This window comes from Pinus tabuliformis, chromosome X, assembly GCF_031772625.1.
Source record: "Pinus tabuliformis cultivar Carrire ecotype Pingquan chromosome X, CPIR1, whole genome shotgun sequence".
Taxonomy (NCBI): Eukaryota; Viridiplantae; Streptophyta; class Pinopsida; order Pinales; family Pinaceae; genus Pinus; species Pinus tabuliformis.
Window position 1 is genome coordinate 10,086,413 of NC_142308.1, and position 14,464 is coordinate 10,100,876.

The window sequence follows — 14,464 nt, forward strand, 5'->3', positions numbered from 1 at the left end:
CATAACATAACCTGAAGTAGATACCCCAATTTCTTTGTCTCCATTGAAGTCTGAATTAGAGTATCCAATCAAGTTGAAGTCGTTTACCTGTGTATACTTGATTCCAAAGTCTTGAGTTCCCTTCAAGTACTTTAGAACTCTTTTTGCAACAGACCAATGTGCCTCACAAGGCTTTTGCATAAACCTGGAGAGATTCCAACAGCAAACGAAATATCTGGTCTGGTAGTAGTTAGGTAGTTGAGACTTCTTACAAGTTGTCGATACTTTGTTGCATCCTCAAATTCTTTCCCTTCAGTGGATGTGAGCTTTAAGTTGTGTTCCATTGGAGTAGTCAGAGGATTGCGTTCAGTCATGCCAAATCTGTTCAACAGATCTCCATTTCCTCTATTATTTATTTACATTAATTACAATTGTTCACCCAATCCCTATGATTAGGTGTCAACAAAGTCAACCCAAGTCTTCACTGTTCAAGTCTTCAATTCCTTGACAAGGCCACAAGTCCTTTACACCTCCAGATTCATCACTGTTGAAGGCTCACAAGTTCTTCACTGTTTTGAAGTGTCACATATCCGAACTGTTCCAAGCTCCTATAGTTGACTTGTCCACAGGTCTAGACTCCAGATGAATGATTAATTGCTGGTCCAAAATGTGCTTTAAACGATGCCTTTAATTTTCTTCAGAGATGTCAATGGCCTGCTTCAAACGATGTAGTAATTTGACTCCAAGTCTGTTCCTTAATACAATACTTCAACACTTAATCCGAGCTTCAAAAAATGAGCCTCAAGTGACTGTAACAAATCCGAGGGTATAAGTTTCCACAGGTCCGAAAGGATAGGTGACAGTGAGCTGCTACAGGTGGACAAACTTCAAATGATACTGCAATCACAAATTCGAGCTGCTACAGACTCCAAACGATAGTCCACTGTAATCACTAATCTGAGCTGCTACAGGACTGCCCAAGCATGCCCTCAAAAATCTGCAACGAGGTCTGTTCGAAGCCTTCTCAAAATCTTCTTTAAAAGACTGATCCAAAATCCCAAAAAATTCTGCCCAAAAGGATACACAAATGCTGCTTCAGGTCACTGTTTATGAGGCTGAAACTCAGTACAGGAGACTGGTTTGTTTGCCAAGATCAAGTCTGTTCCAATAGAAGAAAGTCGAGCTTTATTTCTGCCAAAACCGAGGTCTGCAATCAAGGCAACAGGGGTCTTAAATTACAGAGTTGCAGAGGTATATAGGGCAGAAATTATGTGTGCCTGAGGTCCGAAAATGCCACTACAGATCCAAAAATGCCATCACAGGTTTGGAAGACATTCCACTACAGATCTGACTTTTTTAGTTTACAGAAAACTGGTCTGAGCTGTCCACAAACCTGAGGTATACCCAATCAAAAAAAAAGGATGTCTAAAGTGTATACTTCAATGTCTTCCTCGGCCTCTTCTCTGTTCCTGTGTTGCTTCTCTGTTTTCTCACCGAATTTTATCATGAAAATGAAGTGTTAAGACTTCTATTTATAGTGATTTCGTCTTCCAAATGAAGGGACACGTCTTAAGGGAGCAGGCCGACTTGAATGACTGTTTTTTAGGTCGGCTAGGCTGCCAAATAAAAATTTTTAACTTAAAAAATCAATTTCTCACTTAAAAAATCAATTTCTCACTAACCACTGGGAGTTTTGGGGCAAGTAAGGGCTCATTAGAAAGAGGAAAAAATCTTCTTTAAGATGGTCTAGGTCCCATTGAGAAAAGATGCCTCTAAGGTGGAAACAAATATTTTTCTTTGTGACTGTCCTTAAATTTTATGCATAAAAAGTTTAGGACAGCATGGCTTCTCCATTGTTTCATCATTGGATCATAGTCATCAATCATAGGATCATAGTGTCATCATGTAGGACATCCATGTCATCATGATAGTATCCAATTATCCAACAATGTCATCATATACTTGTGCAGTGATAAGTCATAGGCAGCATCATTAGGAAAGTTTCAAGGTAGTCTTCCAACCATCAAATGAGATCTTCCACGTCATCATCTAGTCTTCCAACCTTCATCAAGGCCATCATCAATTGTGGTCATTCATTTAGTGTATGACATCATCAAGTGTATGACTCCATATGTCATCAAGGGTTAAGGTCTAGATATACAACATTATAGTTAGTTCAAGGGCTCCTTAGGACTTCTTCATTAATGGTTTGACATCTTCGTGGCTTGACATCTTCATTGATGGTATCCTTGTCAAACAAGAGTCCTGACATCATCATCTGGAACCAGGGATCTCAAGAATATTGAAATGCCATATTGACATCAATGACAACCTTGATTAACAGAGAAAATAGGGAGAGTACTTCATATTATTCAATGTGTGCGAATGACAATACATAAAGATGAAGAAGACGATGCCCTGATAACCATCTTGTTTCATTAAGACACGACTAGCCTAATTTAACTTAATATTATCTATGATGTGTGATTTTACAAACTTAAGTTATTTAACTTATTAAATATTCAACACTAAAGAACTAAACTATTCAACAATACATTAACATAGTACCATTGTAATACGATAACTCTTAACCATTTACATCCTTGCTATCCCTTCCAAGTTAGAGAAGGTCTCAACCAGTGTTGCAAACATCCTGATTTTATAGCGAAAAAATTGTGAAGTCATTTTTTTTTGGCCTAACCCTGATATTATACCCAAAAAATTGTGAAATCACTATTTTTTGGCCTAGCTGATGTTTGCTGATTTTTACCGGTATTTTGTTGGTATCTTAAGTTTGGCGACGTTTGTCGTTTTTTATAATTTTTTGGTTTTATGAACCCTTACCAATTTTATTCTGATGCCGATGTTTGCAACGTTGGTCTCAACAATTTATTTATTTACTTCAATTGGCAATTGAGTTGTTAGTTTAGTTCAATATATTTTCCTTCTTTATTAATGCGATAGTTGGTTTTGATTTGTGTTAGGTGTGAAGCGGTTTGTGTACATATCAGCTGCTGATTTTGGGTTTGCATCTTTCTTGTTGCGAGGTTATTATGAGGGAAAGGTGTTGCTCTATTGCTCTATATGCCCTGGTTACCTTATTCCTATTTTATGCAAGAGAAAAAAATGTAGGTACTGGTTAATTACTTGGTTGTTAGTGCATGTTGAAGGGAGTTAGTCTTGCTAGCAATTAGACATTTCATATTGTTTTGTTGATTTGTTGGATGTTTGGATGGATAAATGGATTTAATCTTTGGAAATGCAATCAAGTCAAAGTACAATATCATCTGTAATATCCATTGTAGTTTATTTATGTTCATTGATCATTATCTCTGATCTTTATGATATTATACAATTTAGCAGCAAACAACTCATCTATTCCTTCATCTCTATGGCTGATTACATCACCGGCGATTACTTCCAGATACAAAATTCTTGTGTATTTTCTTTTCGAAGTCTTTCAAATGTTGTTAATAATCTCCACTCAATACCAGATTCATGTTGGAGTATGTAAACTTGACTTATCGAGATTTTGGGCCACATTGGTGCTTGATTGGGTGGGCTCTTTCTCTCACAATTGAGGGTTTAGGGGTAAATAACAAAACACGTGAAACCTATATATATATATATATATATATCTATATATATATATATATATAGATATATCCGTCAGGTCGTAACCTCCTTTGTAAACACAAAAACCATTGAATATGAATTGAGTTTCTCACTAGAGAGCAGTTTTTCCAATCAGGATTTTCCACATATGGAGTTTATTGGTCTATTTATCCTTTTTTCTAAGTTATGATTGTTTGGGTTTGTAGCTATGTTATGTCAAAATTTTGTTCTCCGATGAATTGGTCCAATACCATATCATTCTCGTATGGTATTTAGAACTTATGGTTAGGTAGTGTTACCCCCTGAAAATGCAACTCATTTTTGCCTGTTCTTCTCAGCTGTAATGTGATGAGGATGTGAGCTTTAGAAGCTTCATACGAGTAGTGAATACTGACACAGTGTTGTTCATTAGGCTTAGGAGAGATGGAGATCTACATGTTTTCCTTTTTCTTTCACATGTTATGGTTCTCGTGTCTTTTGAGGCATGTTTTATGGTTGAGTTCACATAGTTGGAGGTGGTGTTGCACTTGTCATAGAAATTCAGCTTTTGGGGTGCCTTCTAATATGCTGATACATTTTCTTAGTCTGAATTGTACTTTGTGGCATTTCACATATCTGAAGGCATAAGTTACATATTTTGAGGCATTTTACATCATTGAGGCTTTTAGGGGAGCATCATACCTTCCTTCAAGACATTGGCTTGTTTTTGCTATCCCAAGGGAAAGGTGGATCCATATCTTGACGAGCACTCCATTGATTTGATCCTTTAATGTTATTTTAATGTACAACATTGGAAGATGAGCTTGTTGAAGGGTGCACCAAGAGATGAGGTTATACTTGACATCTACCTACACTTGTCCTTGCATGATTTTGGAGAGAAGCGTCCATTCTGTCACATTGTTCTGTGAGATCCTCATTCTAGGGGCACATATGCCCATGTGATCCACTACATAAGGAGTTTTCTAGCAGCGTTAAGCATGCTAAGTAGATATATTTTGACAGAGTTCCCAAATTGCTGTTAGATTAGTGCTAGTACGGGCATAGTGGATGCAACATTTTACAATTGTGGTCATGATGGAAATTACGACCAATATTGAGGTAGTTATGGTGATTTTAAATTTGCTGCAAGTGCTAGCCACATTTAAAGTTCCCAACTTGAAGGAGGTTTTTAAGGAACTGTTACCACTCAAACTAGCAGGGGTCCTAGGAGGGATTCCTAAAGGGACAATTGCTAGGTCAAAGGCAACAATGGAGCAATAGCCCATTGTCACCTCAGCTAAAGCTCCCTACTCTTTACGGACTTTCACATATGGGAGGAGACCCGATATATAGAGAACCACTTATGAAGAATAGGTCAACTAAAATTGGTGTGAAGTGATCTAGGGGACCCTTTCCTAGGGGAGACTCAAGAATGGGATTTTCTTGCTTCTTAAGCAAGGTACACAATTTTCTAGGAAAAGGGGATGAGGATTTGAATGTTAGGTTTAAGGAGTGTGAATTGTAAAGGAGCTTCCCAATCCCTAAAATCCTTATGGAACTTGGTTTCCAAGTGGTTTTTGAAGAATTATTTTGATGAGGTATGGGACCACACGGGACCAAGTGGACCCAGGCTAGGTCAAGAGGAGGGAGTTTAGCAACCAATGATGAACTTGACCTAAACAAGGAGGAGAAGGGGATCAACGAAATGATTTTCTTGTAAAAGTGCAAAATGATCCCTATGAGGAACTAGCTTAGGGAAAGAATCAATCTCGAGGCTAGGGCTTGGGATATCTCACAACCTCACCGTCGGAATTCCCTCAAATTTGGAGGAGGCCTAGGAGACACACCAACGCAGTAAAGGTCAAGAGATTGAAGTTTTTCTATGGGTGGTTTGTCGGGAAAGTGATGCCCTAGGGCCCTAATGTGGCTAGACCTAGAATAAAGAAGGAGAGGTGAAGAAAAATGATCCATTAAGTGATCACCTTATGGTAGACCAGTTCCTAATCCTTTGGGGAGATTGGAGTCAAGAAAAATATGAGAATGAGCATCGTTTCTAGGTCAAGGAGGCTTCAAAGTTCAAGGACAACTTCGCTTGTCATTAGGGCAAAGGAGAGTGACCTTAAGACTTTTACACTTCGTTTTGCGAGTTATGATGGCTTGTCAAGATAAATTCAACCATAGAATTATCCCTAGGAGAATTCGTTCAACATACATGGCCCATACATAGAGAGATGCTATATAGAAAGATAATTATGTAATTTAGCAGTAAATGCATGCAACAATTAGCCCCAATATAGCAACAATCTCATCATCAATGCACGTGACAAAGTAAAAGAAGAAATAACATCAAATTTGTACTTACATGTAAGAGAATATATCCAACCATCAATAAACTTGCGAATCAAGAAGCTCCAAGATAAGAAAAGATAATCCAAGCATCAAAATTCATCCATGCTCCAAAATTTCATCCACTAAGAAGGAATAGTGAAAATATATAGAGAGATGCAAGTCCAAACCAAGTGATGATGCTAAAATGAATCCTCATCACTTCTATTTATACATTTCTAATGGGTTTGATTTAGCTACTTGGGCCTACATTAGCCCTTAAAAAAAATGATGTGCAAAATAACTAACTTTTGGTGACTAGCCCACCAAACTAGCTCATAAACAAACGAATAAGCCTCTCAAGAGGTTGAATGATCAACAATACATGTCGTCGGGCCTTCTAAGAAGCCTGATGAAGTCCATAAGTGCCAGAATGATGAATAGGACTCCCAAAAGTAGTGGACAAGGCATTGGCCCCTTGTTCTCCAAATGATAAACTTGTCGTGCTCCTAATGGGTTTGAGGGCACACAAGTAACCTCATGGGTCTCTAAGTAGGTCGAGGATGCCTGTCGACCATCTTTAAGGGCTCATAGGATGGTGTAATTGATGCCACATCAACATACGTCCCGGGTTATCTGCCAAGTGTATGGTACAATAGCGGGGCCGACTAGGCATGGTGAATCTGGTGCGTCTTCCTTGTCCAATAGGTGAATCTCGAGAAATCTCTGAACATCTCTGGGGATCCATGGAGTGCTGTCTACTGCTATGGAGGTCCATGGCTCTCAACACACACCCTATATGTGCCAATGTAGCCCTCTGGAGGGTTAGGACCCCATATAGGGAGACCAAACCCAAAATGGAGGCCATCTGCAATCTTGCATAAGATCCAATATGTCCCCTAGCCTTCTAGTACAACAAGTCATCAAAGGAAATAGAGTTAAAGAGCTTACAAACCATGGAAAATAGGTGGCACTTCATAATGGCATGCCCTTCCATAGTGGGCTTTGGTATGTGCTAATATCTCCAAGCTCCAAATGGGGTTAACCAAGTATCCTATTAGGTGGTTTTTACCTTTAAAGGGGATAGTATGTCCAAGGTACATCCTTTAAAGGGTGGTGGTATGTGATAAAGAAATGAATGGAGTAGGGAATGAAAAGGGGCAGCCCTGGGCCACAAGTTGGGGTACTATGGTAGCTAGCAAAAGGGAAGCACACACTTGGGTATATAATATATAGGAGGGAGCAATCGTGGTACATGAGGTGCCTCGACCTTGATTTTTCCACCCTTCTTTATATGACTTTTGCCTTTAATGATTTTTCTTTGATTAACTGCTCAGAGCTTAAGGGATAAGAGCATGATGTGTAAGGTATAGCAGTGGATACCCCCTTTAGGGTAGGGCAGTTGATTTCCCACCAGGGGTTGGTACAATCATTGGTTCTTGAATGATAAAGGGGGTTGATCGAGGCCTATAGGAATCGGGGGTTGATTTAGGCCTATGGCCATGATAATGGGGTAGAGCTCATGTATTGGCTCTTTCTCGCGTGCTAAATGTGTTTGTCCTAGCCATCTTTTGCATTTTGTGGTACATTTTCCTGTTGAATGTGGCCAATTATGTTTTTAATTTTCGTTTACTTACATCAACCTCTAGGGCATTGTTCCAGGCCCGACCCAAGGTGTGGGAAAAGGGAAGGGGAAGGTTAACCTAATGTGGACTCAGTGGAGGAATGTGGACCCAGGTGGGAGAAATGATGGATGGGGTTATAATGAGTGGAATGGGAGTGATATATGTGGATGAGGGAGTGGGACCACACAACCAAAATCAGGGTTTCCCATATAGTACCATCCGTAAAGCCCAAAGTAGGACTAGAGTCCAAGGTTAACATCCAAAAGAGATCTATGGGACAAGAGCACAAACCTAGACCACTCTTTCCACCAAATTACCCCCATTAATACATGCCCAAAAGTATCCACGTTAACTAAACTACAATACTCAATTACCAAATGACAAGGCATACCTTTAGCTTCGGGAGGCCCACCTTCGAACATATGATCATGACAGATGGGTGAGGGACCACATGGCTGGCTTAGGTGACAGAGAAATGGCACAATGAGCTAGCTGGTGGCTGCTAGCTGCCAATTGAGGACCATCTTGGAGAGAAAATTTCTCTTAGGGATATAACCCACAAAATGGTGGGTAACAGGGACACCCTTGGTCTAATGAAGATGCATGACATTCTTTTATGATCCCAAGGAGTATTTCCCTACCTTGCAGAACAACTTTGATTTGTCATCTATTATTATTTTCTAAGGATAGTTAAGGAGTGCTTATCTACAAGGGAATGCTCAACCTAGAAGGTCCTAGAGCAGTCTATTTATCTAAGAAGGAAAACATCTTCAAGAGTTTTCTCATGCCAAGAGAACAAGTGGCATTTCTATACCCTTCTCATAACCTCTTATAGATATTTCTTGGAGAAAAGAAGGACCTAAGGTCCTCTAGACATTTCTAAATAATATTTTATTGTAAAACTATTGGAGGAAAAAAGGCAAAAAAACAATGAGCTCTTTTCATTTGCAGATCAGAAGTTCGAGTGGAGAAATTTCCCAATAAGAAGGCCAAGGAATATTGGAAATTTGTAGGTTACAGGGAGGAAAATCTCGGGTGAATTGTGCTATCTTTTGTTGGAGTATATATCATATTTATGCTAAGGCTTCCATATCAAATTATGCTGGTATATATCTTTATCTTTAGATGTAATGGCCCTTTTTGAGAAAAGAAGACAAGAGTTGATAAATTTATTTATTTAATGTCATCTCTAAGGTGATATTGAGTAATTAAATTAAAAAGTGATTATTAAGTGACTTTTGATTAATTAAAGGATAAAACTTTATAAAGTCACTTTATATTATTGAGCGAGAAAAAGGTAAAAATGGAGTTCCATGGTATTTTGATGACCCTGGTATTCCAATGACCCATGGTATTCTAATAATAAAAGTTATAAAAGGAGAATTGGAGCTCACTTTTGGGTATGCATTGATGATTGTCTTTGATATTGAGTGTGAGCTCTTTGAGCTTGAATGTAAGGGTGTGAACCCATGTAAGGAGGATAGTTTCAGTGATGTGCTATCCACCCTAGCTGATCTGTCTAGATTGTTTTTGGTGTTGCAACGATACACCCTAGCTAGTCGACAAGGAGGGATCAATTCAAATCTCTCAATTGTGCTTTAGATCGAAGTAGGAGGAGCAACAATTTATTTATTGCAGCAACCCATAATTTCATCTTCAAAGATCGAATTGTGTTCAAAATTGGAGCTCAACGAGAAATTACCTCCTTGGGGAAGCCCTTCTCATCATAAGGAGACCCTACTAGCCCTTGGAAGAATTTAATTTGCATATGGGAAAATATTATTTTTAATGTGGAACCATGACAACACAAAAAGTGCAAGTTGATCTAGAAGAGGAAATTCGACCCCCAAGACCACATATAAATAGACATCACTTGGAATCACTTGGAGGCATCACATCACACATTCATCCTTTTGTTAGAAAATCGGAAAAGCATAAATATTTTCTTATGTTGATAATTACTTGTGATATTATTATGTTCTTATTCACTTATTTATATGCTTCCTTTATCTCCTTTTCATCAAGCAATTATTAGAACAAAAACATGAAGAACATGGACACCAGATGTAGGCACTCAGCTAGGGCTAAAACCTCTATATATAGGGGAGAAACCTAGTCAAAAACTATTTCTTCAGTAGATTCAAAATGAGATAGGCCAAGTCCTTAGACTAACAGATCTTCCTACTCCACCAAATCAACCCTTCCTCCTAGTAGATGTCCTTTGCTCAACATTCCAAGTGTCGGCTCTTCAAAGTGCAACTTTAGATTAGAATTTTGTCCCCCAACAATGGATTTTGAGGCCCCACCTTCAGAACTTCGGTCCTGCAACATAAACAAAATTTCGGTCCTAGTTTCAACCCAAAATCTTCACAAGTGAGAGAGAAAGGTAGCCCAAAAACTTGATTTTCTTCTTCCCAGCTTCTCTCCTCCTCTAGCAGCTTCACACTCTTTTTCAGCTACTACTTCTTAGAGATCGAAATTTTTATGATTGTCTCCAAATGAAGTTGAGTTGCTCAATAGCTTCTTGTGAGGTCAGATTTCCCTAACCCATACTGACTTGATGAGAGGAGGGCCGACTTGGTGTGGAGGTGACAAATGACCATTTTTACTCAAAAATAAATCTTTTTACATGGAACAAAAGCCCAAGAAGGGTCTAATAAAAATGACAATGACTTTAATGACTCAAGACAAACCCTAGAAGTCTTTAATTGAGACTTCGACTTATAAAATATTGACCCAAGCATGAAACCCATCCTTTAATAACTCAATTTCTTTAGTAATAAAATTTCTTTTTCTTTCTTTTGACAAATACATTATTACATTATGACTCAAGTACAATTATGAAGACTGGCACTAGTTACATTCTTCAACACTCCCTCTTAACTAGGGAGATATTCATAATTACATATATATAGAGGTACATGGAAAATCTCAAATGAACTACGAAAATTTCTAGCACACTTGGTGCTGCAGATTAGATACCTGACTAGGGTATTTTATTTATGTGGGACTAAGATGGAATCAAGCTTTCAACCACTCTAGGTACCATCACGCTTGCTAACCATCAACCCAGGGATCTAGGTGCGTATCCACGGTCGGAGCTCCATGACCTACGCCACCCTCCCTCTTCGGGATCTAGACATCAAGACATAGGCCGGGTAGATGTCCTCCCAAGCATCTTGCCATTAGATGCTTCACCTCTCATTATAGACTAAACCAGATATATCCATTTGTCCGAGCATGCTACCAAAGCGTTCAACTTCTTATGGAGAGATTTACCTGTACAAACACAACCCCAATCAGTAATAGACTTTCAAATATACATATAAATAAACACAAACCTTCGGTGTCCTCATTCATTCGGATGCTGCTTGTATCATCAAATAATCCATATACAATTTGTCGAAAGCTTTCTTCTTTGATTTCTTCAGCAACACCAAATTCATCTTAAAATCTTCTCAAGTCTTTTGTTTGCAACTTCATGAACTTTTATCGATAGTACTTAAAGTATTCACTGTCGTAATATGCCCTTCCTCTCAATTGGGAGATATACTCTTTCTTCTATCCAGAGTCCCTCTTAATTTAGGGAGATCAACCACTTCCTTCTTCTATGACATCAAAGAACCTTTTATGGCTCCAATCCTTCTTACGACATCAAGGTCATCCTGATATATAACTTCCTTTATCATGCTTATAGAAACATCTTCATCATCTTGAAGATTATGTACCTGCAAAATTTTAATAGCAAGTACAACCATATACAAGCATACAAAAGCATGAAGTTAACTATACCAAAATCATGTTACTATAATGGAAGCATTTAGACTTTAGATATCAAACACATAAACTTAGTTAGGTTTATAACCTGCAATTGTTACATACTCAACTTCTTGCTAGGGTTTTGTCACAAACCCTAGACTACATCATCAAGACTTAAAGCAACTCAATCAAGATATCAGTCTCATTATATCTAGGGCCTCAATATTACTTTCAGAGATATATGACAAACTCTACTATGATTTATTACAAACCCTAGATTCCATCTTCAAGACACAAAGCCTTAGATATCAACAATTCAATCAAATAACAATTCTACTATGCATCTAAGGTTTCAACAATTTTTAGAATTTTCATGTTAGACTCTATTAGGGTTTGTTGCAAACGCTAGATTTTATCGAACCTAAATCATATTGGAAAACAAGATTATCACATCCTAGAATATCAATCTCTACTATGGCTTTGTTACATACCCTAGAATTTAGAAATTAAGTTAACATACTCTCATATACATATCTAAGATGCATTTCACATTAATAACTACCAGGTAAACCCAAGACACAAACATCAATACATCGAAGTTAGAAATACATCAATTCTTCTTCTAGGCTAGGGTTTCAATCAAACATACGAACATACACCTAGGGCTTAATTCCTAGGATCTTACTATTGATATTACAGAGGTTTTGCTCATAAACCCTAAAGATCTAGGGTTTCAATGAATAACTTAGACATTAATAGCAAACCCTAAAAGGCTAGGGTTTCTATCATAACAATACCAAAACTTAATCAGAAGAATAGGAATTCTAGATTTCATCAACAACCCTAAGTAGACTAGGGATTCATAATCAATATTGACATACCCTTAGCAACAAGAGGCTAGGGTTTTTTAGTGAACCCTAAAAGTTAGGGTTACACAAGAATGATCAAATAATATCGTGAGGGTAGATTCAATCTAATGATTAATCACCCTAACAAGAATCTTTGTGATTCAAAACCCTAGACATAACGATGTCAGTATTGTAAAGTAAATTTCAAAAGAAGAATGATCGTACCTTTACATGAAGAGAACTTTATGATAAAGCTTATAGTCTAAGACATACCTTGAGTTGTTCCTTGACAAGCCTTGTAGGACATCAATTCTTGAAGGGTTTCCTTTGTAACAAAAAGTCTATCCTTTGAAGTTTCCTCCATAATCTTTTGAACATTCAACAAGCTTTCCTGACCAAGGAAAAGATAAAGAGAGTTTATTAGCATATAATACAAACAAATCTTGATATGAGAGGGAAACTAAAAATAACAGAGGAAACAAGGATCAAGATACTTATCTTTAGTAAAATGGTGAAGGATCCCTCTTAATCCAATCTTGAGGGATACCTACAACTTATCAAAATAATTCAAAAATGTTCCAACAAGAAATGTTAGACCTACACACTCTAGAAATCAAAACATAAAGGAAAACTATACAAGTCTTGTTAATCAAGGTTGTCATTGATGTCAATATGGCATTGGCCGAGATGGTAAATATTCTGGAGATGCCTGGTTGCAGATGATGATGTCATAACTCTTATTTGATAAAGATGCCATTAATGAAGATGACAAGCTATTAATGATGTCATTATGATGTCAAGTCACTAAGAAGAAGTCTTGTCCTAGATGCCTACTGTTCATAATGTCCTTGAACTAACCATGAAGACACCATAACCTCTTGTATCCTTACTCTTGATGAAGAAGCCCTAGAAATCATGATGATGTCCTTACTCTTGATGAAGGAGTCCTTGTCATTGATGCTCGTAGTGACTCTTGATGAAGAAGCTCTCCTTGTGATGATCTAGCCCTTGCTCTAACAAATTGATGAATGTTGCATATGGTTAATGACATATTGCTGCACACATGATGACATATATGGTGACGTTAGATTTGATGACATGGACAATGAAGGAATTGGAGATCACTCGATGAATGCATGATGACATGGATGACTCACATACACTATGGTGAAGAACTTAGAAGCCCTAATGACCTCTTGCTGTCCTAATCACCCTCTGCATTAAATATTTCAAAGAGCAGTCACAAAGAAAATAATTTTTTGACACCTTGGAGGCATCTTTCCACAGTGAGACCTATACCATCTTATAGAGTATATTTTTATCTTGCTAATGCGCCCTTACTCGCCCTCAAACTCCCGGTGGTTGAGGAGATAATGAATTTTTAAGTTAGAAAAATTTATTTGGCAGCCTAGTCGACCAAAAAAATAAACCAGTAATTCAAGTCGGCCTGCTCCCAGAAGACGTGTCCCTTCATGTCTAGACGAAATCACTATAAAAATATAAGTCAAAACATTTCATTTCAGATAAAAATAAATAAATTCGGTGATTATTTCAGAAACAAGACACAGAACAGCAAGGAATGTTCACATCTCGTGAACCAAGGCCGAGGAGAATTTTTAATCACAGTTTGGGCATTTAAGATATCTCCTATAAATTCGGATCTGCACCTGTGAGTATTATGTGTGGACAAAATTGCTAAGGGACAGATTTATGACAGTCCTGAGGAAGTAAAGGCTCGGATCTGTTGAAGAATTTACCTCAGGTCTGTATATATGCTACATACACTTCGGACCTGTGGAGACATTTCAGAACTGTGACAGAAATTTCATTTTGGACTTACGAACCTGTTTAACATTTCTATTGAAAGATTGCAGACTTGTTGTAACAGTAGTTCTTCTCTTCGGATTCCTTGAGGGCAGTGAAAATCATAGTGACCTTTGATTGGACCATGGATCTATCAAGGCTAACATATCTATCACAAAGGTAGTTTGAAGAATATCTCTTAGGTTTGTGGTTATCATCAGAATAGCGGAAATCATTTTTCAAGATCTGTGGTGAAGAAATCACATTCAGATCTCTGTTGAAGGCTTGTGGACTTGTGGTGGCATATCCTATTGTGCAGATCTCTGGTAGCATATCTTTTGGACCTGTGAGGAGTGATTACCCTTCAAAACTTTGAAATAGTATTGGTAATCTATTGCAGACTTTGGAAGCACAAGTATTGACAGTATATTACATATCTTAGAGGCACAATATTGGTTGTATATTGAAAGACAATTGAAGGAAACGCTAAGAGACCACTTGAAGCATCATTTGAGGAAAAACTTCTGAAGC

The 14,464-nt window shown here is 37.8% G+C and overlaps 1 protein-coding gene across 1 annotated transcript in view; it reads left to right on the plus strand.

Annotated features, from left to right (window-relative positions):
• The window catches only part of LOC149138026 (NAD(P)-binding Rossmann-fold superfamily protein), a 332,971-nt gene that overhangs the window by 262,910 nt on the left and 55,597 nt on the right, over nucleotides 1-14,464 (plus strand). The window contains exon 7 of the mRNA XM_089448107.1: nucleotides 2,964-3,043. Coding sequence (XP_089304233.1) covers nucleotides 2,964-3,043 — 80 coding nt within the window. The remainder of the gene's footprint in view (nucleotides 1-2,963; nucleotides 3,044-14,464) is intronic.